Source organism: Miniopterus natalensis, chromosome 10 (assembly GCF_054644295.1).
Source record: "Miniopterus natalensis isolate mMinNat1 chromosome 10, mMinNat1.hap1, whole genome shotgun sequence".
Classification (NCBI taxonomy): domain Eukaryota; kingdom Metazoa; phylum Chordata; class Mammalia; order Chiroptera; family Miniopteridae; genus Miniopterus; species Miniopterus natalensis.
The window spans coordinates 11881077-11908893 of record NC_142090.1 but is presented as its reverse complement, the minus strand read 5'-3'; the positions used below and the strand labels follow the sequence as shown (position 1 = coordinate 11908893).

The 27817-nt window shown below is 36.6% G+C and overlaps 1 protein-coding gene and 1 pseudogene across 3 annotated transcripts in view; one reads left to right on the top strand and one right to left on the bottom strand.

Moving 5' to 3' along the window:
* NUP205 (nucleoporin 205) overlaps nucleotides 1-27817 on the top strand; it is a 64492-nt gene that overhangs the window by 10205 nt on the left and 26470 nt on the right. For all 3 annotated transcript variants that reach the window (XM_087821003.1, XM_087821001.1, XM_087821002.1), the window contains exons 7-22: nucleotides 2301-2465; nucleotides 5445-5620; nucleotides 8114-8230; nucleotides 8400-8537; nucleotides 10286-10436; nucleotides 11440-11645; nucleotides 12943-13125; nucleotides 14284-14334; nucleotides 14939-15148; nucleotides 17861-17960; nucleotides 18553-18690; nucleotides 20222-20411; nucleotides 21002-21122; nucleotides 22532-22613; nucleotides 22899-23063; nucleotides 23382-23506. In XM_087821003.1, coding sequence (XP_087677129.1) covers nucleotides 2301-2465; nucleotides 5445-5620; nucleotides 8114-8230; nucleotides 8400-8537; nucleotides 10286-10436; nucleotides 11440-11645; nucleotides 12943-13125; nucleotides 14284-14334; nucleotides 14939-15148; nucleotides 17861-17960; nucleotides 18553-18690; nucleotides 20222-20411; nucleotides 21002-21122; nucleotides 22532-22613; nucleotides 22899-23063; nucleotides 23382-23506 — 2318 coding nt within the window. The remainder of the gene's footprint in view (nucleotides 1-2300; nucleotides 2466-5444; nucleotides 5621-8113; nucleotides 8231-8399; nucleotides 8538-10285; nucleotides 10437-11439; nucleotides 11646-12942; nucleotides 13126-14283; nucleotides 14335-14938; nucleotides 15149-17860; nucleotides 17961-18552; nucleotides 18691-20221; nucleotides 20412-21001; nucleotides 21123-22531; nucleotides 22614-22898; nucleotides 23064-23381; nucleotides 23507-27817) is intronic.
* LOC107544387 (peptidyl-prolyl cis-trans isomerase D pseudogene) lies at nucleotides 25675-26809 on the bottom strand (annotated as a pseudogene).

Here is a 27817-nt window from a genome sequence, read left to right as displayed (position 1 = left end):
GCAATTAATCCATATTTTGAATAGTTAGATATAAGATCATACTTTAAAAATAATTATAATCCTGGCCCTAGCCAGTTTGGCTCCGTGGTTAGAGTGTCGGCTCGAGGACTGAAGGGTCCCGGGTTCGATTCTGGCCAAGGGCATGTACCTCGGTTGCAGGCTTGATCCCTGGCCCCCACTGGGCTGTGTGCAGGAGGCAGCCAATCGATGTGTCTCTCTCACATGAATGTTTCTCTCTCTCTCTCCCTTCCACTCTCTCTGAAAAGCAGTGCAGAAAATATCCTCCATGAGGATTAAAATATAATAATTATAATCTTGTTAGATGTTTCCTTTGTTTGTCCTTTTGGTTTTTGGAATGGTAAAGTGTTAAAGGTTATGTAACACTGCTCACGAGTTACGCGTGTCTAATTTAGTTAATTGCTTGTTTCTTTACTATTTATTCACATTTCAAACCTTTCGTGAAAACATTCTAAGGGAGGGTAACTATTTTTAGTAATATATCATCTTTGACTTTTATTTTCTCTGAAGTAGATAAAATTTTACTAGGTTATCGCATAACCAATTACTGCTTAGAACTGAGGATCTCAAAAATGATTGCCATAAAGGAAGATTATTGCCATTTAATGCCAGAGATATTTATAATTATTCCAATAATTATCCCCTGTTCACTTTTGATTGTGTCACCCACCTCTCCTCTCCTTAGGTGTGTGAGGAGAATGGACATTTCCCACTCATCTTCGGTGACTGTCCTTAGCCACTAGGAAAGGCTTACTTAAGACACAGCTACCCCGTTCTGCCAGTCTAGCTGTCACACAGTACTTTGTGTGTCACAGGTTAAGCAGCACCTGTACTTGTATAGGTGTGCTGCCGGTTAGTGCACTGGCCAGATTTCCTGTAGTGAATGGAATGAAGCATGGAGTTAAGAAGGGGGAGGCTGTAGTAATGGAAGTTTGTAAGCTGGGACTTTCCAAAGCTAAATGAGATGCCTGGGAAGTTTCATAGGCTCACGAAGATTTTGTCATTAGGTTGTAATTTTATCAATTTCCAGTGCTTAGATTGATTAACTCATTTATAATTTCTGTTATTCTTTACGGCTGAGGATAGTTTTTCCATTGCTTTACACAGAGAGTAGAAGAGAGAGAGAGAGAAACATTAATGTGAGAGACGCACATTGATTGGTTGCCTCCTGCATGTGCCCCAACTAGGGCCAGGGGTTGAGCCTGCAACTGAGGTACATGTCCTTGGCTAGAATCAAACCCAGGACCCTTCAGTCCTTGGGCCGACACTCTTAACCACTGAGCAAAACCAGCTAGGACATCCTTTATATCTTTGACTAATAAATGGGAAAAGTGAATTATTAGTGCGTGTACAGTAATGGACAGAAACTTTCAAAGTACAGGAAATTAAATAAAGATCGTGTTCTTAAAGGCTGGTAACCACTGAACTAATTATTCACAAGATGACATCAAAAGAAAGTACGTATAACAGATCTGGCTGTTGTGGCTCAGTTGGTCGGCGCGTCATCCCATGCACCAAAAGGGCTGGTTTGATTCCTGGGTAGGGCGCATACCCAGGTTGTGCGTTTGATCCCCGGTCAGGGTGCATGTGGGAGGCAACTGATTGATATTTCTCTCTCATATCAGTGTTTCTCTTTCTCCCACACCCTCTCTCTAAGATTAAAAAAAAAATTAGGAAAAAAGAAGGAAGTATAAGAAAATGATGAAGTAAAAGAAATGAATTCTTGGGTGGTCAGTGGTGTTTCGTTATTTATTATTTGTATTCAGAATTCTGTGCTTATTTGAAGTAGCATAGTGCAACTGAACTGTAAATTGAACATTCTTTAATTATCATTTGGCTATTTCATTTATGTTACAATCAGAGTAGTACTTGTTTGCAATTTGCATTCTTTGTTTTGGTTGGTTTTTACTTGCTATTTTAAATTCAAGGCTGTCTTATTTATCTAGTAAGATTCTATTTTGATTTTTAAGTAGCATTGATTTATATTTTAGAATTTATATACAGAAAACATGAGTAGCTCTTTATTTTTCTAATTTATTTAGAGTACACTTATAAAAACCATTGAAAATAGTGGAATTAAAATTTAGGATTATTGTTGATTTCTTTTAGTTTGTGTACAGTTTTTACAGCAGTGTAATTTTTGGTTTGTCAAACATTGATGTTAATGAATAATAATTCCTTGATGAGAATTCTGTGTTTTTTTCTGATTTTTCGACATTTCTCTATACCAAAGTGAGAGTTTTTCGACTTTTTTGTATAGTGGTCTATTTTTGTGTTTTCAGATATGATTCATCAACTTCCACTGTTGACAGAGAGACAGTACATTGCAACAATTCACTCTCGCCTTCAAGACTCACAGCCTTGGAAGCTGCCTGGGCTGCAAGCCACTGTTAGACTTGCCTGGGCCCTGGCATTGAGGGGAATATCTCAGTTACCTGATGTGACAGGTAAATTGATTGTAGGTAATTTTGTCATGAGAAAGAACGTATTAATTTTAATGGTATTATGGAAGGGGTGTTACTTTTGCCGTATATGTGCATGAGCATAGGAAGATATCCAGAGTTTATTAAATGAAACTTTGTAAGGTGGTAAAATACAGACCTTTTTTCCCCCTTTGTCTCCCAAAAGAAATTATGTAACATATTATTTCCCTTAAATACACTATATTAGAAAGCAGATCTTTGGATCAGTCAAGAATGGGTGTGGGATTCTGACTTGAACAGTTTGTTACCCACTATAGCATATCCACTTGTGCTGTTTACATTCGTGTAATTACCATACTCAGTGGTGGTGTACTTTAACAGTACGAGAACTATGCCCTCGTTGTCATTTGAAGTCCAAGAGCTGTAACTTGTTTTTATACTAAATCTGGAAAGATTTTTATTAAAGTTTTCCAGTCCTGGAGCATCAACAGATTCCAGTATCTTATCAATCGTATGATTCCAGAACATTTTTTTAAATATATAAAGATACTAAATAAAAATACATTTAGTATTTTATTGAGAATGTGTTGAAAGATACTGCATACATCCAAGGTACTATTAGTGATGTAATGATTCCAGAACATTTTGTTCACTAGTGTCATGTTTTTTCCAAGAGGGCAACACAAAGCATTTTTTGTATTAGGAGTCTTTTTCTGGCCAAGTGGGTTTTTTTTTTATTAAAGCTGATAGGTGGCTAATTGGACATTTATATTCGTGTACAAATTCTATTTCTGGAGTATATCCCTTATTCATTTCAAGTCTTACTTCAGTACTTTTCTGGCATAAAATTCCCTTTAATCTTTTAAGTGGCTATGTGATGGTTAATCAAATTCATATGCTGTAATTTACTGTCCCATTTCCTGATCTTGAGGCACAGCAGAGTTTGCTGTAGTGGACTAGAGGCTAGGAGATAAGAATAGGCTGGGAATCCAGACCCTGTTTCAAGTCCTAGATCTTTGACTACTTAATCTCTTTAGCTTTACGTGCTCATGCTCTTTTACAAGCTTTGATAATTAGGGATAGTATAATGAACATTTTTAAACTATGAAGTTTTTTTTATAAATTTGAATTTTAAAAATTGCTAGAAAAGATGAATTGTTTATCTTATATTGCAGAAATGATTATTTCTCGAAAATACAAGTTTTAACAAAAATCTCAATTTTGAAAAATTTGTTTCTACTCTCTTCATAGACTGCTGAAAAATTTTATCAAATGTGTTTATTATATTATTTTTATAAAGAGTATGTTTGGAATTTTATTAAACTTTACAAAATTTGAATATATTGATTTTAACATTAAAACTCAGTTTACATTAAGCTATTAATGCCATTTACTACCTAACTCGTCTTCCATAAATAGTTCTTGACTCGATCATCATGCAGTTTTAATTCCTACATTTATGAATTCAAGTGAAGGTTTGGACTTACTGTTATTATTATATTTACTTAATAATTTTAGTAATCATTATTAATCATAAGAATTAGGAAGCTATTTTGTTCTCAAGGAATTTGTATGAAATGGGTAGATATGTAGGCTTTATTTCAAAATGCGCAACAAAACATCAACCAAAAAAAAAAAAGCCCTCTGGTTGAGATTATTCTGGTTTATATTCTTGACCCTTTTGAAGGAAATGGAAATATGCTATTTGGTCTCAAAGACAGTTAAGCAGAATAAGCTCTGTAGCAGTTCTTTTCCAAAGCTAGATTCCCACAGAGTTACCTAGCAGTTTTATGTGTAAAATTTAAAGAAGTAATCAGCAATGCATTTCTTGAGGGAAGGACACAACTTCACCTAAGACATACTAGTACCAAAGAAATTGAATGTGAGGTCTAATCTCTGGATAAAACTACTAAATTTTAGTATATCCAGAGGACAGAAAATGTTAGCTGCACCACTGAGATGAGATGCATGTCACACCACATTGTGGAAAACTCTGCAGAATTGAACTCCCAGTTTCTTCAGCAAATAAAGGACAAGACAAAAACTTAAAAGATGTAGGAGGAGCCTCAGATGTATCAGTTAGTTGCAATGCTAGTTCTTACTGGGATTCTGATTCAAGTAGACAAACTGCACAAAAGATAAAAGAAAAAAACAAAACAATCTTTCATAACATTTATGAGACAATTGTAAATTTGACTACTGTCTGGATATTTGATATTGAGGAACTATTTTTTAAGATATGATAATGGTGTATGATATGATAATGGTATATGATATGATAATGGTGTGTGTATATGGTTTATTTTTAAAGTATCTTTTTGAGTTGTATGCTGAAATATGTATGAATAAAATATTAAATTGTCTAGAGTTTTCTTGAATCTAATTTTGGTGGAGAAGGGGAATGCATAGAGATCTAGATGAAATGAGATTGACCGTAGTGGATAATATTGAAGCTAGGTGATGAGTATGTGGAGGTTTGGTCTTTTTTTAAAAAATAATCTGTTTGAAATTTCCCAATAAAAAGCTTTAAAAAAATCGCAAGTAGACCAGTTTGTCTTTAGGTTAAGATTTGTTTTTCAATTTTTGCTACTTGATTAGCAAATTAGTAGAGCTACTTAGGTGGTCATGTTCAGATTTTGGTCTTACTTGTTGGTTGTGAAGACTCTTTCTGAATGATCTAGATCATTTCATTGAGATTAAAGCCTTAGCTTTATTTTCAGATGTTAATGTTTTACTAATAGCTCCCTGACTACATCAGTGTTACTCATATTTCCGAAGTAAAATTTTTATCACTCATGATGTTATGGTGAAGAGCATATGGTTTTCTAATGTACTTTTTCAGCACTTTGGGGTTTGTGAGTCAGTTAGAGTTATGCATAGTCTTATTTGTGCATAGCACATGCTAAGAGGTTGAGCAATTTGAAACATCAGCAGAATATTATGAGATGCTATAATCTATTTTAATAACTTTTCTTCCATGTACTGTTTTTTCTAAATTTCTAGCTGTGGCTGAATTCACAGAAGCAGATGAAGCAATGGCAGAGCTTGCAATTGCTGACAATGTTTTCCTGTTCCTCACTGAATCCGTAGTGGTGTCAGAAAACTTCTATCAGGATGAATTTTATATTCGTAGGACCCATAATCTCATCACAGATTTCCTTGCACTTATGCCAATGAAGGTAGGTGGAATAATTTAGGATGAGTAAAAAGTAGTAGTAGATTTTTATAAAATAATTTAAAACTAACCTTATTTTTTAGAAACTAATAAAATCTTTTAATATAGACTAAAATTTGACAGTAGTTGAGTTACAGGTTGTGGATTTGTTTGTGATTCACGAATGTGAAATAATAAAACCTGTTCACTGAGAATAAGCTAAAACAAATTTCCTATTGAGAATGGTTTATAGTGATAAAGTAATAGTTAAATGAAAATGCTTGGATGGGTAGAAAATTAGTGCCATGCTACCCTAGGGATTAATGCTCAGTTGCTTTATTTATATTTTTATACACGATTTGGAAGGCATAGTGGAAGATCTCCTTTCAGAGATAATTATTTAGACTTAATTATAGTATATAAGTGGGCTTCTGCATGGATACAGGTAGCATAATGGATTAAAGAAATTAATGCAAAGGCTACTTTTGAACAAAGGGCTTGATCCAAAAAAGGATTCTTAGAGCCATTTCATACAGTTCCTTCATAGCATATGCTCTGTGTGCTGTTTTGTTGCAAGAAAGCCATCAAAATTGTAGCAGGAAATAGAAGAGGGAGTAAATTCCTATAAAATCACTTCTTGTATATATCTATTAAAAAGCACTCTTAAAGAATCTACACTCGTAATGCTGTGTGTAGTTCTGATACCATACCTTTTGAAAAACATAAGGCAAATGGAAAAAATATCCATAAGGCAATAAACATTCAAGGAATGGAGTGTTTATTATTTAATGAATTGTTTTTATTGAGTTTCTCATGTTGCCAGGTACTGTGCTGAGAGTTGTGAAGAAGACAAGTAAGTAGGAGATTAATTTGCTTGCCAGCAAAGAATTTATAACGTAGTTGGGAAGATAAGATATATACACAGAAAAACATAGGTAGTAACAGTAGGTAAATGAAAGGTATAGGCAGTAAATTACTATGGATTTATTTAAGCTAATGATAGCTCACTTGGGACTAGAATAGTTGAATACTTAACAGATAGCTTGACCCCTCATCAACCTCGAAGGACTTGATAGATTAATATCACAGAATTTTGGAATAGAAAGAAGCCTGCTAATCCTTTCATTTTATATTTGTGGAAATGAAGCCTTAAAAAGGTTAAGGCTTATAGTTTTCCTTAATTACTAATACATAAGAGACTTTGGTTATGGAATGATAATGGTATCTGGAGATGAAGGATGAGCGTAATTTGAATAAACAAAGTCATAAATGACTTGGATAGGGTAAACAATGAATTTATTCACAATTCTGGGATTCTAGAGTTTTTAAAACTAGATATAGGACTATTTAGGTTATCTATTTCTTCTTAATGAGCCTTGGTGGTTTGTGTCTGTCAGTGAATTTTTCCATTTCATTCAAATTCATTGGTATAAAATTTTCCCTAATATTCTTGTATTACACTTTTCATATCTATAGGATCTGTAGTGATGTTTTCTCTTTCATTCTTAATATTGGTAGTTTGCGTCTTCTCCCTTTGTTTCTTAATTAACCTAGCTAGAGATTTATCCATCTTATTGATTTTCCAAATGAACCAGCTTTGGCTTCATTGATTTTCTGTTTCACTGTTTTTTTATTTCTGCTCTTTATTATATTCTTTCCTTTGCTTTGGGTTTACTTTACCCTTCTTATTTAAGTTTCTTAAGGTAGAAGCTTAGATTATTGATTTGAAACCTTTCATTTTATTAATATAAGCATTTAATGTTATAAATTTATCTCAAATTACTGCTTTAGCTGTTAAAAGTTAAAAGTTAAATTTTGATAGGTTATATTTTCTTTTTTGTTCAATTTAATATATTTTCTGTTCTTCCTTGACACTTCTTTGATCAATGGGTTGATAGTATTGTTCAAGTTTTTCATATCCATACTGATTTTCCATGTATTTATTTTATTGAATATTGAGAGAGGAATGTTGAAATTTCCAACTATAATTTTGGATTTATCTAGCTATAATTTTTTTAAGGGAGAAGTAGTTTCTTATTTCAGTTGGCATTTAGTACATACAAATGTTATAAGGGAATGGTTCTCACCCAGGACTGTAATGTCCTTTAGAGTGTGTTTGGAAATGAGTGGGACCATTTTTGCTTGTTACAGTGACTATAGCAATGTTGTTGGTAGTTAGTAGGTAGACCAGGGATGCTAAACTGTCCTTCAGTGTTCAGGATAATCCAACCCAATGAAGAAATGTTCTGCCCAAAATGTCAGTAGTGGGAAACACTGTAGTTAAACTCAACTTCTCTCTAGTGGAAAATACACAAAAATTTTAAGATACTATAAATTATGCATGGTAATATTACAATAAAATGTCTACCATATTTCTTCATGTCATTAAAGTAGAATTGATATTTAAGCCATTTTCTTTTATGTAATCACTTTTAGATAGTTGCCTGATTTCTTGATTTCAGTATTGTTCACCCGTATACTAAGTTACATCTTAAACCATATCTACTACATTTATTAGGTGAAGCAGTTGAGGAATCGGGCAGATGAAGACGCTCGAATGATTCACATGAGTATGCAGATGGGTAATGAACCCCCCCTTTCGCTTAGAAGGGATCTGGAACACTTGCTGCTCTTGGTAAGCCATTTTATTGGGTGGATTGTCATCTTCCTTCTTCCATTATTTTCCCCTTTGGAAAATTATAGATCTAATATCTTAAGTTAATGCATTAAAAATGTAAATTTTTATTTAAAAGTGATGTTTGAGGTATAGGCATGTTCCCACAGTCTTTGTTTTCTCTTTGCAGATTGGTGACCTATATAAAAAGAACCCCTTTAATTTGGAGCTTGCTCTAGAGTATTGGTGCCCCTCAGAGCCTCTGCAGACTACCACTATCCTGGGCTCTTACCTTGGGGTGGCTCATCAGCGACCCCCTCAACGCCAGGTGAGCTCTTAGTGTCCCTACTTTTCTGCTCTAGAATAGTAATTGGGAGTTTTGAAAACATGAAAAATGTTTTTCCCTGATGTTTTTGCTGTTAACACAAATGATGACTAATGTAGAAATTTACACTTTTTCCTTTTATTTAAGGAAATTTGGAACTCTTAAATTTAAGCTCTGATTATTTGGAGTTTATGTAATCAGGCTTTTATCACATACTAGGAATGTGTCATTAGAAAGAAATGTGTCTAGTCTCTGTGTGTAACTTACTTGAATGTCATTAGTGTTAGTCTGTCTGCTATAGGCATGGTAATAACCAGCACACATCATTCTTAACAAGTGGGGGAGACAGAGGTACAGGACTAACAGAAGATGCTTAGAAGTTATAATAGATGACAGAATGCCTTTGAGTCAGTAGATAGTGTCGGAAAAAGCTCACTTTCTATCCTACATTAATGAAAGTATGATATGCAGTAGCAAATAAGACTGATTGTCACAGCTGTCTGTGGGATTTCCTGTTCTAGAAGCTTTTATGTGTTTAATTTTCATTTATGCTAGAGTCTAACATCAGATGCCACTTCTATTTACTGTATTTCTTTTATTGTTTTATTTTTCTTACCATTTAAAAAATGTTTTAGAGAAGAATTTATTAAAATTCTTAGAGACTTAAAAAAATTTTCTGTTAAGAAAATTTTCCGACATGGAAGAGATTAATTATAATGAACACCCAGCATGTTAATTTAATAGCTATTAATATCTTTCCATATTTGCTTCATCTACTGTTATTTTTACTACTTTTATTTCGCTGGAATATTTATTTATTTATTTTATAGAATTTTTTTTTTTTTTTAATATATCTTTATTGATCTCAGAGAGAGGAAAGGAGAGGGAGAGACAGAGATAGAAACATCAATGATGAGAGAGTCATTGATCGAGCCCGCAACCCGGGCATGTGCCCTGACCGAGAATCGAACCCTGATCGCCTGGATCCTAGGTCGACGCTCAACTGCTGAGCCATGCCCGGCCAGGCTTGCTGGAATAGTTTAAAGTAAATTATGGGCAGCGTGACATTTCAGCTCTCCTTGGTTAATAGCTCTTAAAAATAAGGGTAGTTTTCTGCATAGTTACAAAACCATTGTTACACCTCACAGATTTAACAGTGATTTCCAGAGACTGTACATTTTCAGTTCTGAGTTCCAGCTAGTGAGTCTGAATGTTTTCAGCTGGTGGTCAGAGGTTTAAGGAATGAGCGGGAAAAAGGGAACCAGTGAGAGGGCCTGACTCACAGAGCAGAGCACAGGACCGTGGTCGTAGCCGGAACACAGAACAAAATGTGTTAGGTTACATCAACATTCTTTCAGGTTACAAGGCCTTTATTCTAGATTTGACTGGAGTTCAGGAACTCTGATTGCTAAGTATATCCTTGAATTTGCTGATAAATTTTAGATGGGTAAATTTCATCAATGTTTTGCATATTTAGAATGTGAGTAGTCTTATGTTCTATGACATTGAGATGTTTCGGGGAAAAAGATATAACTTATATTCAAAAAAGTATTATTCTATAATTGCATTTAAATTGCTAATAACAAGCTTGTAAAAGTAAATTTTCACAGGGAGAATACCAGATTATTTTGGCTTTGGGGGGTTAGAGTACTTGATTAGTTTTAGTTAATACGTAGTCTTGATTAGCTGGTTCATGTTGCCATAAATTGAAGATATGCTTTATGTAAACTAATGGTTTCTACCTATTTCAGGTTGTCTTGTCAAAGTTTGTTAGACAAATGGGTGACCTGTTGCCTCCAACTATTTATATTCCTTATCTGAAAATGCTCCAGGGATTGGCCAATGGGCCCCAGTGTGCCCACTACTGTTTCAGCCTGCTCAAAGTCAATGGTAGTAGTCACGGTAAGAAAACCTAGCTGTCTTGTAAGTTTGTTGTGACATTCTTGAGTTCAGCATCCCCCTGTCTATTAAAGAATATTAGTTACTTGTGATACCAGTTGTATAAATATTTTTACAATAACAGGAAAAGAAGTCCACGGTGGTTTTATGCATAGTAATGCTTTGACTCTGTTCTCAGACTGGGGAATTTTACCACTTCCTTTATGAAATACAGTTCAGTTTAAGGAATCAAAATTAATGTATAAAGATTTTTAATGAACACACCTCGTGCTCAAAGCAAAATATATACCCCTGCCACGTAACTTTGATTTCTTTATTTTCATAAGTGCTTGTTTTCTAAATTTCTGTACTTAATGGTTTTTCTTTCGACCCTCTCCCAGTTTCCTCATTTAATTTTCAGACTTGAGTCTGGTTAAGCTAAAAACACTGCAAAAGGGAAGAGAAAGAAATATTTATTAAACATCTGCTTTATTAGGTAGATATTATTTCATTTTATATGTGAGGAAAATGAGGTTTAGAGAAGTAATTTACCCAAAGTCACAAGTAATTGGGGAGCCATGACTGGAAGTGTGATCTGCCTGGCTTGCTTGTCTCGTATGCTGTGCTTTGGCTCCCAGGGCTTGATATGTAATGAGCAGTGTCACTTACAAATCTAGACAGTAGTTATCTCTCTGGGAATTTAAGCTCACCATTTGGAAATTAACTGTGGGAGAAGTAGCCCTGTATAGTTACATGACAGAGCACAGAGGAGCTTTCCTGGATGTGAAGTCGATAACTGACATCCACAGTAATTTATCTTTGCTTTTACATGGGCACTACCCATTCTTAGTCCTGAGGAAAAATTAATCCAGAGTTATAGCTCACAGATGGATGCTAACCCATTTTCAACACACTACTTATCTAGGACAAAGGCAACTTTTATGGCTTTAAATTTATTTTCTTTGTCCATTTCCAAGCAAATGCTTAGATGTTTTAAAAGAAAATTCTGTGCTGTCTTTCTTTACAGTTGAAAATATTCAGGGAGCAGGTGGCAGTCCTGTTTCCTGGGAGCATTTTTTTCACTCCTTGATGCTTTACCATGAACACCTCCGGAAGGACCTTCCTAGTGCCGACAGTGTCCAGTACCGCCACCTTCCTTCACGTGGCATCACCCAGAAGGAGCAGGATGGACTGATTGCTTTTCTACAGCTCACATCTACCATCATTACTTGGGTAGGTAACCCATCCACAGCATATGAGAGTATAATTTTATTGTTTTCTAGTACATTGGAATTTTAAGGAGCCCCCAAACTTTTGTGTATTAAGGTTGTGTATCGCTGAGTGTATTAGTGATCAGTTTAGCACATGTATGGGATTATGTTTGGTTCTTTTGTTTGGCTTTGTTTTTTTATTTCATTTTATAACTCAGTCTTGATGTGGTATCTTCTTTATATCCTTAGTTAAAAGAGTTCTGTTCAGCTAGAACAGAACTCTTCAGGTGGTTCTCAAGGATGGCTGTTCTACAGTTTAGTTGTAATTTTGATGTGGTCAGAGGAGGAGGTGAGCGCTGCGTTTACCTGCTCCGCCACCTTTACGGGAGGCCCTCCTATAGGATTCTGTCCTTAAGCTCTTTGTTTCTTCACCTTTAGAAGGTGTAGTTGTGGTAGTTCTGCTTATTGCTATAAGCTTGTAAGGAAATAACACCCTAAACCTGAAAGAAAATATTCATAAGGGCAAACAAATAAGAATCAGTTGTTGGGTGCTCATCCTTCTAGAATGTTTCCCTGCATAGGGTATGTGTGAGTGTGTGTGTGTGTGTACATAAAGAATGTTTTTAATTAAAAAGAAAAGTCATTTATTGAATTACTCTTTTCTCCTTACACCAAACCATCTTACCAGCCACTACCAAATTAGTCTTTAAAAAACATTTTTATTACATAGTTTCTCTGCTCAGATGTCTCTTCTAGTTGTTTCTGTTGTTCCCCAGAACAATAGTTGCTCAGTCTGACATTCTGACTGAAGGGCAGGAGTAGTTTCTTCTAACTTTTGGGTGTTTTTTTTTATAATGCTTAACATTATTAAACATCAAAACATAAGATTAGTAATTATTTCTCATTGAATTAAAATGGAGTGATATTTGATACCATATATATCTCCATTTTTTCCGCAGTAAAGGACAAGTATGCATTTATAGATTATGTTACAATAGAATATATTACATTGTTCCAGAAGGGATTTACAGGGCCTAGGTGAGATTTATGTGACCCTGCATGTATTATTTTCCATGCTTAGTGCTGTAAAAGTAATTCTACAAAGGCTGTTTCGCCTCCATTCTTTACACTGACTGAGTTAGGGATCTGTTTGATCCAGTGGTAGACTTCAAGCAGAAGCCACAGGCTTATCTTTATCTTAGGACATGCTAAGCCCATGGATAGTCAGTGTAAGTGCTAGACATTTAGATGATTGGTGGTCATTTTTCTTAGCTTTTAAAAATGGGAAGTCTCTTATTCTTTTTGTGTTCCACGCTCAGAGTGAAAATGCTCGCCTGGCTCTCTGTGAACATCCTCAGTGGACCCCTGTTGTGGTGATTCTGGGCCTCCTGCAATGCAGCATTCCCCCTGTTCTGAAAGCCGAACTCCTGAGGACACTGGCAGCGTTTGGCAAATCGCCTGAAATTGCTGCTTTCCTCTGGCAGTCCTTGGAATACACTCAGGTAGTATTACGAGCTCCTTTATTTATTTACATTATTGCAGTTTGGAAAGTGAGGCTTGATAATATAGAACCAAGAGCATCCAATTGGAAATTTATATCATGAGCTTCCCAATTAGAAAGTTACCATTTTGGTCTTGAGCATTAGAAACTAATAGGCGTGGGCTTTCCTCTTGGATCAGTGACAGCTTCACTAGGTTACTGGAGACTGGTTCTTTAGACTTAGCTTTTCAGTGTCTAAGATGTTAATGAATGGACAGAATGCCTCAATGTGTCTTTGAGACCAGGGGATATTCGCTTTTGGAAGTCACTCATTAAACGTGGAGAGTGCCTATTTTTCTCTTCTTTCTTTAGATGTAAGTCCTATGGGAATTTTCCTGTCAAGGTATAGCTATTCTATACGTGGTAAAGGGAAAAACGATGTACTATCTAGAGATATTTCTAGGAAAATGGTTGGGTGGCCTGTGTTTGTCTTAGAAATAATACAACATAAGGGATCCTGCGATTCTAACACATTATTCATAGAAGCAACTGTTTTGAAGCAGAAAAATATTCTAATTATGTTCTAACATATGTGTCCTGAAGATGCTAATGAGACAGTTCTATCCTTAGAGCAAGACTTTTTTTATTTTTAAAGGATTCCACCTAATAGTTTATTCTCAACTTGCAAGAGAATTAAGTAATGTTGGCATTAATTATACCATAGACTGTGTATGCCCCTGCAAGGTCAGAACAGAACATCTTAACTCAAAACTCCTGCCCACATAAGAAACCTGTTCTGAACAAGTGTCCTTCTTGGTTTTCTGGTACCAGCAGTAGAGCTGGTTGTAAACAGACCAGCGTCTAGAATACTGGTGAGATTTCATCCCACAAATCCTCTTAAGATTCATTCTTAGAATATCTGAGAGGAAATTTGCTGAAAGTACATCTTGTGTGCACTTAGAATTGACCAGTTTTCTGAATCCCAGGTAATTGGAAGTTCTACCCGACCCTGACACAATTGCTAATGGAAGTCCACAGAGACTTCTCAGTTGTCATTTCTGATGACATTGTCAGATCTGTGGATGTGGTGGGTGGGGAATATGACTATTATATTACAAAGCCACTACTTTTCATTGATGAATGAGGAATGCTCCTAACATCTCATTTTTATTATTTTAAGATACTGCAGACCATAAGGGTTCCAAGCCAGAGGCAAGCTATTGGTATAGAGGTAAAGTTTTCCTTTTGGTTTGAATGCTATATTTATACATTCACATGGTAGAAAGACTAAGAATTATCCTTACCCTGTTAAGTTCCTATTATTTTCAAATTTAATGTGTCTTCATTTGAAGAGTGCTGGTCAGTGTTGAAACTTTTTATGAAAGGAGTGGTTTCTTGTTGGAAAAGTATGTTACATGGCAGCCATCCAGACTGAAAGTTTGGTTTGAACTCAATTTAATGAGGTTACTTGAGTCAACCTGAAGTGGGACTTTGTTTCTTTTCTGTGCTCTCCATGCTCCCTCTCTCTTTTCTAAAGAAACATTTAAGATTTCTATTTTTACTTCAAAGTTGAGAACAATGTGCAGGAATTTGAAACCCTTCCATCTGATTGATCTGGATTCATATAACGCTTTGTATCACTTCTTGGCCTTTTGGCTAAGATTAAGTATATAATACTTCTGTGTTTCTTTCTCTATCTGAATAATGGTAATAATCTGTTTTGTGTCTTTTGGTGTGATATTGTAGCAATATTAATGAGTTAATGTCTGCAAAGTGCTTTGCACCTGTAGCTGATATTTTTATGTGACCAAATAATCTTTATTTTCCTTTGGAAGGTTGAACTAAATGAAATAGAATCCCGGTGTGAAGAATACCCGCTGACACGGGCCTTTTGCCAGCTTATTAGTACCCTGGTGGAGAGCTCATTTCCTTCTAATTTGGGCGCTGGACTGCGGCCCCCTGGCTTTGACCCTTATTTGCAGTTCCTTAGAGATTCCGTGTTTCTCCGATTCCGCACAAGAGCTTACCGGAGAGCAGCCGAAAAGGTTATGTTCAGAGAAAAATGTTTTTCTCCTTTCATTTATTGCTGCTTTTTCTATTAAAAGTATAAGACGCTACAAGTTCATTTTAACCTTTGCAAGTCAGTAAGCTTCACAGTGTTAATACTGAAATGTCTATGGTCTGATTAGTTTATGTGCATTGAAAAATAATTTTGAGCATTAACACCAAAGCACAGACTTTTAGTGATCAGTAATTTAATTGGTATGAATTCATAGTCATTCAAATCCTTAAGTGAACAAACTTTGACCAAAATGGAACCAAAAATGTCATACCTTTGTCAGTTGGGAACACACTATCCTTTATTAGGATGATTTAGGTTAGGGATTGAAATAAATTTAAACTTGCAACAATTTCTATTGATTAGTAGCACTTCTGGTCTGAGTCTGGATTAGTGGGAAGGCGTATTATGATCCATTGAGTATGTCTGCCACTGATAGAAGCTGAGGGAGCACTAACATTTATGCACATTTGCTCTGGTCGCAACACATTCACAACTGAGCATATCGTATATATCATCTTATGTAATTCCAATATTAGCATGAGGCAGGTACTATTAATACTCACATTTTACAAATGGAGGCTTAGCAAGGTTAAGGAACTTGCCTAAGGTTCAATACCAAGATTTGAACCTAGGACTCTGCTTCCAGATCCAGGCATAACCACTAAGCTATGTAAGAGAACCTTCAGGTTCTGACATAATTCATTTTCGTTTATCGCTTCTCGGCCTTTTGGCTAAGATCAAGCGTTGTCATTCATATTAGTGTATAATGCTGTTCATTGCCTCACAGAATACCCTTGGATGTATCTTACAGAGACATTTCTGCCTTATTTTTATAGTTTGCTGTTTTTGAACCGTTGGGTTTATTTGTTGTATTAATGAGTATAAGAATAATTAAGTTTATGCTCATTTGGCATAATTTGGAAGAATATATAGAAAAATATAAGAAATTATATCACTCATAATCCTGTTGCCAAAGGAAAGATAACTACTTCTAGTCTTTATCCTATGCATGCATATATACTTAAATTGAGATAGTTATATTAGTTTGTATCCTTTTTGACTACTAAACATAACATGTGGTTTTTTTCATGTATTTAAAGATGATTTGACAATAGTCTTTAATGACTGCATAATCATTACTTGTATCTAGCATAGCTTATTCATTGCCTTATCACTGAATATAGTTTGTTTCTAATTAAGTCCCAGATAACTAAAGTTCATTTTTTTGGTCAATTGCTTTATAAGTTTTGCTTCTTATGTAGCAAAAACAAACACCAAAAGGGAATACATTTTATTTAGGCTTTAGAGTTACCTTAGTAACATATATTTCCTTATTGGATGAAACAATAACAGTAACCATGCTTCATTAATAAAAGTTATTTCGATGGGTAATGGGTGCTGATAATTGCAATCTCTTCAACAAAATGTTCTGATATATTTTTTTGCATTCGTTTTAAGTATCTTATTTTTCTTTTCTTAAAAAGGTCATTATGACCTAAGTGTTCAGAGCTTCAGTCCCACATTCTCCCAGATATTAGTACTTTTTGCCCAGACACGTCTACAAGTGCTGCCGCTTTCTGAGCTATTGTTAATTTCACTTCCACCCCAACATATTACCCCAACGCATTTTCCCTCACTTGTGAATTTATTTCACTTGCATGCACTATATTTTAGAAGAGTAGCTTCTCACAAAAACAGTGGATTGAGATATATTAATAAACATAGAGTGTTAGAGGCAGTGTGTATATTTATCAGTACTAAAATTCATTATTATGTGGCAATAAGCCTTTTTTATTTAAATAAATGATCTTGAAAAATTTGGAAAATACAGAAAAGTGAATAACTTTAAAATAACAGTTAAAAAATCACAACACAGTCCCAATTCCCAAACTCAGCCTTGATAAAATTATGTGCAGTGAAAATAATGATTTTAAAATAATAATTTTAAAAACCAATCTGCATATAATTACCAAACTCAGCCTTTTAAAAATTCTATGCAATGAATTTTTAAAATAAAGTTTTAATTTTACATTCTGCACCATTGCATATATTTTTCCTTTGGCATAAATGTTTTTCCTTTTTGTTACATAGTTTGTAAAGACGTTTTTAACAAAGGTTGATGATGGGTTTTTTGGAGCAAGCCTACCAGTGATTATGTCTTGTTAACATCTTTGGCAAGAGCCTGAGATAAATCACTGGTCTGGAATTAGAAGTCCAGGGCTTGACCTCCCGCATGTTTGCTGCCAAGCTTTATGGTCTTGGGAAAACTGTTTATTCAGCTGTGAGCCTCACTTGCATCACCCGGGAAATAAGGGTGTTTAGAGGAGAGAATTTCTCAGATCTTAGAGATAATGTGAAATATTTGATGCTGTGGGGAAGTGTCCAAATCTGATGTTTAATTATAAATGGACTGTGACTGGATTACTAAGTTCTTTGGATTTGCCAATGAAGCCGAAGTATCTGGCGCAGAAACATTTCTTTAAGAGTAATGCTTTTACAAATGTTTTACCTTGAAAAATTAGCCAGTTCATTATCATTGAGCCAAATGAGTTGGGATTCCTATATTGCTTAGCATAAGTTAATGAAGTAGACCCGGATTTCACTCATTCCTGGGGAAGACTTGGGGGAAGGGAAGCCTGGCTTGGCTATCAGCTTCGACTCTTATTGTTACTGAAATATTTTTATCTTTCCATAGTGGGAAGTTGCTGAAGTTGTTTTGGAGGTGTTTTACAAGTTGCTCAGAGATTATGAGCCTCAACTTGAAGATTTTGTAGACCAATTTGTGGAACTACAAGGTAATCAATTCTGTCCCTTTCAAACAAGGTATCAGCTATTTATAATTTATATATTATGTATTATGTTATTTCCATTTATAAATTAAATTAGAATTTAATCTTTTTTGTTCTTAGGAAAAAATAAAGTAAAATTTTACTGAATAGAAGCCAAAGAACATTGCCTTACAGATTCTGTAGTGAGTTAACTTATAACAGGTGACTAATTGCTGTGTGCAGATCCGCCTTTTGGGGGTTTACCATTGTGCACAGTTTGTATTGGTCTCTAAATTTAAACTTGGCCTTTATCTGTTTAGATGCCTTTAAAAAAAAAAAAATCTTTATTGATTTCAGAGAGAGGAAAGGAGAGGGAGAGAGAGAGATACAGACATCAATGATAGAGTCACTGATTGACTGGGGATGGAGCCCGCAACCCGGGCATGTGCCCTGACCGGGAGTCGAACCCCGATCGCCTGGATCCTAGGTCGATGCTCAATCGCTGAGCCACGCCCGGCTGGGCTAGCTGCCACTTAATTTATGTCTCGTTTCCTGTAAATCAAGTGTGTGAGGGAAATACTAATGCACCCTCTCTTGGACTATGTTATGTTCTATTTAGGAGAAGAAATCATAGCCTACAAGCCACCAGGATTTAGCCTGATGTATCATCTCCTAAATGAGTCACCCATGTTGGAGCTGGCGCTTAGCTTACTGGAAGAAGGCGTTAAGCAGCTGGATACCTATGCCCCTTTCCCTGGTATGTGCCTCAATGTCTTTATGCCTTGAAAACAGGGTTGGTAGTTTCACCTTTTGTAAACTGAGGGTTTGAAATCAAATGGTATCTGAAGTTCTTTTTCACTGATTCTCTTTTGGTACCTACAGTGGTGGTTTCAGGGAGTCATACAATGAAAGTATATTAAAAGGGAAAGCAGAGTAAAGGACAGAGACTCACTAGAACTGTGTCTCATGGCAGATCTTTTATAGAGAGTTATATTGTCTTTCCTTCACGTTAACATGTTTAACATGCCTGAATTTAAATCCGAAGTACTTTTTGTTTCGTTTTCCATATAATATTTATAAAAGCACTTGCTATAATGCCTGGTACATAGTGTTTAATAAATTTTATTTACTATTATTACTACTAATCATTATTTATTGAGTGCTTACTATGCATTTTGTGCTATTAAAGCAGTTACGTGTATTTGCGCATTTAATCTGTATGAAAGCCCTGTGTGATCGATGTTATTATTTCCAGTTAATAAATAAGAAAACTGATGCTTTTAAATTTGAATGATGGGATTGTTTATATTTTTAGCTTCTTTATTTCCCAAATTTTCCACAGTGAATATATATTACTCTAAATCAGTTTTTCAGTCTTGGCACTACTGACATTTTGAGCTGAGTAAGTCTGTGTTGGGGGGGTTGTCCTGTGCATTGTAGGTCTCTACCTACTAGGTGCCTATAGTACTTGGCCAGCTGTGACAACCGAAAAGTACCTGTAGACATCGCCAATGTCCTCTGGGGCCAGAATACTCTCTCCTCCTCCCCCAGGCCATCTAAGAGCCATTGCTCTAAATCATCAATTTTCAGTGTTATTCATCCATGGCACACATAAATTAATTACTAAAATTCTGCAGCACACCAAAAAATATTTATTTTTGCTGATCTGATGGAAAAAAAGATACAATTTTGATTTCATTCACACAGATGGCTATTGTTGTGTTTGTTGTCATTTTTAAAATTTGAAATCTAAGGGAAAAGAGGCCAGTTCCCCTGACTAAATAGATATTGCATGTTTTAAAAATTCTTGCAGCGCAGCAGTTGAAAATTGCTGCTCTAAATAATCAGGGAAAAGATACAGGAAAATGACCTAGAAGCCATTGTATAAAAGTAATCTGAGTCACAAAAATTACCATGACTTGCTTGGGTGAGCAGTTTTGTGAAGTTGCTGCTGAAAGTTTGAGAACTTGAATCTAGAACTTGTCTTTTATCTTGTTTTTAATCTTCACCCGAGGATATGTTTTTATTGATTTTAGAGGAAGAGGAAGGGAGAGGAGAGAGAGAGAAACATCAGTCGGTTGCCTCTTATACACGCCCCAGCTGGCGATCAAACCCGAAACCTGGGTATATGCCCTGACAGGGAATTGAACCCGAGACCCTTCGGTGCACTGGACAATGCTCCAACCAACTGGGCCACACCAGCCAGGGCTTACCTTGATTTCCTAAGACTTGACTATGAGTTTCTATGACTCTTGTGGAACTTTCTAACTTCAGGTTTTGGTTTATAGGGAAGAAACACTTGGAGAAATCAGTACAGCATTGCCTTGCACTTCTCAATCTTACTCTGCAAAAGGAAAATCTCTTTATGGATCTTCTAAGAGAGAGCCAGCTGGCTCTGATAGTCTCTCCTTTAGAACAGCTTTTGCAGGGAATCAATCCCAGAACTAAGAAGGCTGATAATGTGGTGAATATTGCCAGGTAAGTTCCAGCTGTGGGTGGAAGAATGATGGAATGAGTCAGATGGGCATTCTAGCTTTGATTTCTAAGTCTGGTCAGATTCCTAATGCATCCCTGTTTTTGGCCTTATTTTGTTCTCTCCTGGAGGGAAATGGGATGTTTGGAGGGTAGAGCCAGGAGCAAACTTTTAACTATATATTCTAGCCTCTGGTTGCTTGCCAGCATTGTTGAGTGTTCCAGGACTTGTAGGCATCGCCCTGATCCCTGCCTTCAGCTCCCCATTGCCTTCTCCCTGTGTGTTAGTGTCCAAACTTCTCTTTTTTATGAGGACACCAGTCATCTGTCTGATGACTTCATCTTCCCTTGGTTTACTGCCTCTCCAGAGACCCTATTTCCAAGGTCACTGTGGGTTCAGATATCAACACAGGACTTTTGGAGGAACACGGTTCAACCCCTAAGAGGCTGCACGTGGTTAGAACGGGAAACGGTTGTCTGCTTTACCCAGAAGTGCTGTGTGGATAGGAGAAGCCTGGTTCTAAATGTTCTTTACTGAGACTCATGAGAAGCCAAGTTTCATCACATTAGTCCTCAGATGTGTTTTTGTTCTATAGATACCTGTACCATGGCAATACTAATCCAGAATTGGCTTTTGAAAGTGCCAAGATCCTCTGCTGTATCTCCTGCAACACCAATATTCAGATAAAACTCGTTGGAGATTTCACACATGACCAGGTAACTGATGTTGTTGTTAAGTTTTGGGGCATCTGAGTCCATACGGAAGGCACAGTGTCTGTGGAGGAATCATTTTCTCGTTTGTGGAAAAACTCTCAAAGAATAAGTGTACTTATGTATGTTGGGTACAAACCTACTTGTGTAAGGCGTTGTGATGTATGTTTGAAGAAAATAACAAATAGCACAGTGTTGCTACATGTACTGTAGTATTGATTATACTCTATCCATAGTATGTGACTGTGATGTCTAATGAGACAGTTGCTGCTCTAAGCTCGTTAAGGTGATTGGGTTGTAAATGCAACTTCTGGTTGTTTTTTGCGTGTATTGTTTTACCCTCTGTCAGTTGCCTCTGTTCTGAGTGAGCCTCTGCACTGCCAAGTGTGTCTCACTGTTGTGAGTTGTCTACTTCTGTGGATTTCTGATGACCCACATTTGTGTCAGTTCATTTGATATGACATTGTAGAGAGTTTTTAGATATTTCTCTATTAATCCAATTTATACTTTCTATTTGCTGAATAGCCACAGTAGGGGAAACCGCTGCTTTTTTTCTTTGTGTACATTTGTCCCATTGTGTCTTTATGTTGGTCCCCGTGTCAGCTAGTTGGAGAGTTTCATTGTGTACCTTCACAGCATTCTGAAACAGGCGGTGGACAGGGCTTTATTTTGTATGTAATGTCATTGTTGGACTCTTGGTATCCCTGGTCCCCTGCCACTATCTGTCAGTAGTAACCTCTAGCTGTGACAACTCAAAATGCCCCCCATATTTCTAAGTGCCTTCTAGAGTAATAGTAACATCCAGGTTGAGAACCACTATTTATAGTAAAATACAGATATCTAATCTGGTTTTTGGATGAGGTTCATGAACACCACGTGATAATCAGGGGATGCCAAAGATGAAGCTTTTCAGTTCACTCGCATTCATTTGAGTATGAATTATTACCAGTTTTAATATCCTGCTAAATTTCTTAAGGAAATTTATATTTCTCTTCAGCCCAGAAATATGAAACTACTGATAAGTAGTAGATTTCTAAAGATGAGAATTTTATTTTATATTTTAATTAAGATTCCGTAGCACTTAGTATATAATGAAGAGATCATAAAACAGCAGTTTAATAATATTTATTTTTAAAAACTGGTTTGATTTTTTTTGAGAAAGAAAATTAGGGAAGCAAATTTTTACACCAATAAACTTAAAAATTTTGTTTCTTTATTTTTATAGAGAGCTAACTTATGACAATATAAGGAACTGAGTTTTCTTTTAATTAAAAATGTAACTAAAACCTAAATACTTTACTTGGTGCAGATTTGCCTTTTTTTGTTTATAGACAAGTATTTATAAATATATATATTTATTATAGTTTCTCTGATATTTATAATTTTATAATTTTTTTATCTTCATATGACTTCAGAGTGTAAGTCAGAAACTGATGGCTGGATTTGTGGAGTGTTTGGATAGTGAAGACACAGAAGAATTTATACGTCTAGAAGATGGTAAGTCTTAGATTAATGTGTATATTTTATTTTACATAAATACTTAATGTAAAGGAAACTGTTATCTGTCTCGTGATGATGTAAGAGAACTTAGAGAATTTGCTAGCATAAACGTACAGGGCTTTGGGGAATCTCTTAACAGATCTGAGCTCAGTGTGATGGCCAACCAGGGAAACTGCAGCCAAAGAAACAGGGAGGTTTGGAATAAAAGTTTTATAGTTTTAAATTTGACTTATGTTAACTTTTTATTGTTTTGTAATTTTGTTTTGTGATTTTCACATTAAGGATCAGAACTTGAAAAGAAATTAGCTGGAATCCGTCATGAAACAAGAATCCACATCTTGAATCTTCTCATCACCTCGCTGGAGCGCAATCCACCCAGTCTTGCGCTCTACCTATTGGGCTTTGAATTGAAGAAACCTGTCAGTACCACAAACCTGCAGGATCCAGGTAGAACTATAAGATACATAGGCATTTATTTTCTTTCATATTTATGTAGCTAAATTAGTCATTGATTGAATGCTGGGCTCGTGGGATAATTTACTGAAATAAATAATGTAGTGTGTTGGGTCAATCTTTAAGACTTAAAGTTGGGACAAACTAATAAGCCTTAGAAAATTAGTATTTCTCATTTTTTTGTATCAGTATTTGTAAAACTGCTTACAGTAGAGGAGATGTTTATGGAATTTAACTTTTGTAAAGGTACTTTAAGGTTTTTAATGCAGACATTTTAAAAGACAAGTTGAATTTTCTCTTGGTTTCATGTAGGAGTGTTAGGTTGCCCTCGGACGTGCCTTCATGCCATCTTAAACATCTTGGAGAAAGGAACGGAAGGGAGGACAGGCCCGGTGGCAGTGAGAGAATCTCCTCAACTTGCTGAGCTGTGTTACCAGGTATACATCAGGCCACACTCTGTAGCACTTAATAGAAGAAACATACCTGGATGCTTGAATACATCACAGAAGTGAAACTATAGCAGTGAGACTGAGTTGAAATTAATTCATTTGGCAGTTTGACCAGTCTTTCATTTATGGATAAAATCCATAACACACAAATTCCAAGATCCTATAGATCTACAGATCCTATATGTTGATCACTTGCAAAATGAGGGAAATTCGATTTTTGAGATGGATTTTGACCAGGTAGTGTAGAAACTTTCCAGTGATCCTGTGTTTGCAGTTGCTTCTTTCTGGTGAAGAGAGCAATGGATTTGGGTCAGGAGACTTCTGGTTCCCATATCTGCCCCTTACTAGCTAAGACACCGTGGGCAGGCCGTGAAACTTCTCTCAGTTTTTTGATCTTTGAAATGGGCTGTTGTTAGACATAAATGAGAATGTAAGAATGTAAGTGAAAGCACTTTCTAAGAACCATGTAAATTATGCAGCCCTATGGCTATATGTAAGGTGGTAGGAAGTCAAATTAGTGTAAAGTTTAAACTATAATGAGAACTTTTGTTTTGCTTGTTTATATGTGTGCTTATTTTTTGTTTCATTCATTTCACAAGTATTTAAGGACTAGGCTTTATAAATGCAGCTAGTTTCTCAATTTAAGAGCATCCCAATTCACATTTTCATGGTAAGAAAAGCATCATTAGCTTCTAGTGACAGGTGTTTTTGTTATTTTTGTAATTCTGTGCTATTTTCTTCTGTCCTCTGGCTGTCCAAACAGCCTTCCACTGTAAGTCCTACAGCGAGGTTTTCCTTTGAATCAAAATTAATTCTTCCTTAATGGGGGAACAAACTTGATGTACATTGTATTTAGCACAGTGCTGTGGAATTTGGCATAGGTAGGCAGAAGCAATGGGCAGGCTTAGTCATCTGGAATTAGGCAGATGCAGTAAGAACCTGAAGCGAGATTTAAGACATAAAGGTAGGGAGGGGAGGGAGAGGAGAATCTGATAGACTGGAGAGTACTTGCCCTGCTCTCAGCCCCCACCAAGTTTTATTATGTTGGAAAGCAGGCCGTGGTTGCCAGACCCTCTGATTTTAAAACACTGTACTGGCCAAACAAAACGTGTCTATGCCAGCAGTCTGCCAGTTTATTACATATGCTCTGTGACTTTGCTACTCAGAACGTCATCGTCAGCATCACCGCCTGGGAGTTTGTTAATGCAGAACCTCAGGCCCCACCCCCGGCCTGCTGAGTCAGAATCTGCATGTTCCCAAGAAGCACTGCTCCATTTTTAATGAAAGATGCTTCCTTCTCCTGTAGGTTTGTGCTTCAGAGAAAAATTCTAACCTCTGAAGAGAGCTTGTTTAAATAAATTGTAGCAAAGTGAAATAACTGGGCCTGCATAGTGATACCTTCATTGTCCCACAACACAAGGCTTTCTGGGTGAAGAAGCCGAGACAGTCCTGTGCCTTTGCTCTCTTTTTTTTACTTTGTAATTCTTTTATTAGGAGTGAACCCATATCAGTATTCCTAAACTGTAAACATGGGGAACTGAAGTATCACAGGAAACCCGTTAGGGATCATATATACTAGAGAACACCCCTTACATTTTCTTTTTTTTTTTTTTCTCTATTGCCTTTATATAATCAATGTGTAATATTTAAGAAAAACTGTATTTCTTAGTAAGCAAACATTTTTGCATATGCTGCCTTCTTTCTGGGTCTTTATTTTTGTTCGACTTGCACCAGTTCTGCCCAGGTAGCTTTATCTTCTGTTTCCTGAGCTTGCTTAAGATTAGGCAATGCTCGATTGTAGTCCTTTAATCCTTGCCATCCTTGAGCTCTGCCGTACAGTGCTTTGGTATTTGATGGGTCTTTTTCAGGAGTCTTCAAACAACTGTTGGTTGCTCCCTGCCAATTTGGCACCTTCTGTTTACAAGCACCAATATCCAGCATGCAGCTCAAAGCTACAGGTTGTGGCTTTGATCTGTCTGCTTTCTCAGTAACAGCCATTGAACCTTCCACGTATCTTAAAACTTTTGTATATTTTTTAATGGCCATCTCCCAGTTCTGGATTGAAAAAAGTATTTCTAATGGTTTTTTTCCTTTTTCATTGGATTTACTGGGGTGACATTGGTTAATAAAATTATATAGGTTTCAGGTGTACAGTTCTATAATGCATCATCTGAATAATGTCCAATGTTTTTTCAGTCTTCTGTTGTTAATATTTTGTCTACATCTTTTTAATCTATACCTACATCCTTGGGGAAATCTGGGTGACTGTCAGAGAACCATCTTTTGGGAATATTCCCCAGTCATTCCCTTCCTTCATTTTCTGCATTCTGCAATAATGCACAATTTGGCAGGTTTTTCACTTTTCATCTCTGCATTTTCCAGAATTCTTGCCACACCCATTCCTTTAATTACTTGGCCAAATACCACATTTCCCATCCAGATGAGGAGTTGGAACTGCTGTGATAAAGAGCTGAGGACCATTTGTGCTGCAGCCTGCATTTGCTTTGCTTAGTGTACCCTCCCGGTTATGCTTATAATATGAATTTTTACCCTCAGATTTTTCACCATAAATACTTTCTTCACCTGACCATTTGAGAGATTTCCACCCTGAATCATAAATTTCCTAATAATTCGATGAAACGGGCATCCTTTTAAATGGAGTGGTTTTCCCGTGGCGGGTCCAATGCCTTTTTCTCCTATAAACAATATGTGAAAATTTTCTGCAGTTTTGGGTACAATATCTGCAAACAGTCTTAAGATAATTTGACCAACTCACTTGCCTCCCATGTCCTTCAGAGAACACTTGGGGGTGACTGGGATTGGAGGGCCTGGCTTGGGGAGAGGTGTGACATTTCGGCTTGCAGACGCATTTGGAAGTGGGTTCAGAGCACGTGGTAGACTCCGGCAGCCGAAACGGCAGCTCTTGGCGAAGAACAGGGAGCTGCTCTGTTCTTGTTAAGGATGGAGATTTTCCTACCTGGTCTTGGAAAGTAGGAAGGATGGTGGGCACACCCTTGTGAAATGTCCTTACTGTTGTGGAAACTCACTGTTAGTGTCCTCCTCTTTGTGACAGTGCCGCCTCTCCCTCATCTTCGAGGATCTGCTCTTGTGGCTTCCTAAGTGGCCATCTCATACAGATAACTGGGTTTTGTTTTGTTTTGAGAAGTTCAAATCAGCTTATCAAATTTCCGTGCATAGAGCGTTAAAACAATGCCAAGGCTGTTTGAAAGGCAGGAACGCATGTCCAGCGGCACTGTTTCAGTCTCGCCTCGTCTTACCTTTTTCCTGCATGAACGCGTTTGTGTGGTTATTCTCAGTATGTAAACTTTTTGTGCTCCTACGATGTTTCCAGTTTCCCTCTGCTTTAGATGTTTAAGAATATGCTTCTAGGTGTGAGTCATAGTCAGCTGTCATTAATTTGTTTTATATTTTTACAGTGAACCCTGAACTGGCAAATATTAAACTGTTGCTTTTGGGGAAAACATAGGGTCAGAATCTTGCAAGCCTCTCTCAACGTTTTCGTCAGCTGATGAATGCATAACTTGGTTTTATGTGTGTTTCTGTTTATAGATACTATTTCATATATATTGTTAATTCATGAACATTGAACTCACTGCCGGCAGCACTATACAACTCAGGCCTGAAGGAAGCTAATCCAACACCTGTAATTTCTCTGTAAGGCACATCAAGGCCCTTGTGCCCTCAGGAACACCACACAGCTCTCCAGTACTATGCTTAGTGGCCATTATTTAAAATATATCTTTATTGATTTCAGAGAGAGGAAGGGAGAAAGAGAGAAAAACATCAATGATGAGAGTCATTGATCGGCTGCCTCCTGCACGCCCCTGACTGGGGATTGATCCCGCCACCCAGGCATGTGCCCTGACCGGGAATTGAACTGTGATCTCCTGGATCCTAGGTCCATGCTCAACTGCTGAGCCACGCCCGGCCTGGCCTTAGGGGCCATTTTAACCAGTAAACTCACTAACAACAAGCACAAAACGGAGTGCTAAATGGACTGGGGGAAGGTCACTTTACAGCACGAGAACTAAAGCGAGGAGGTCTGCTCAGTCTCAGCTGAGAGCATGCAAACTGGGCAGCTCGGGTTTGCGGCTGCTTGGTGCCTTTCCGAGTAGCCGCAAAGACAGCGAATATTGATTTTGGAGCCACAAGTAAATTTTAGCATGTAGACGGATTTGCAAGTGCGGACTCTGTAATGAGGATAGAGTGTTGGGTCAAAGGACATGAATAGTTTTATGACTTCAGATTTTATTTCGGAAGTAATCATAACAATTAGAG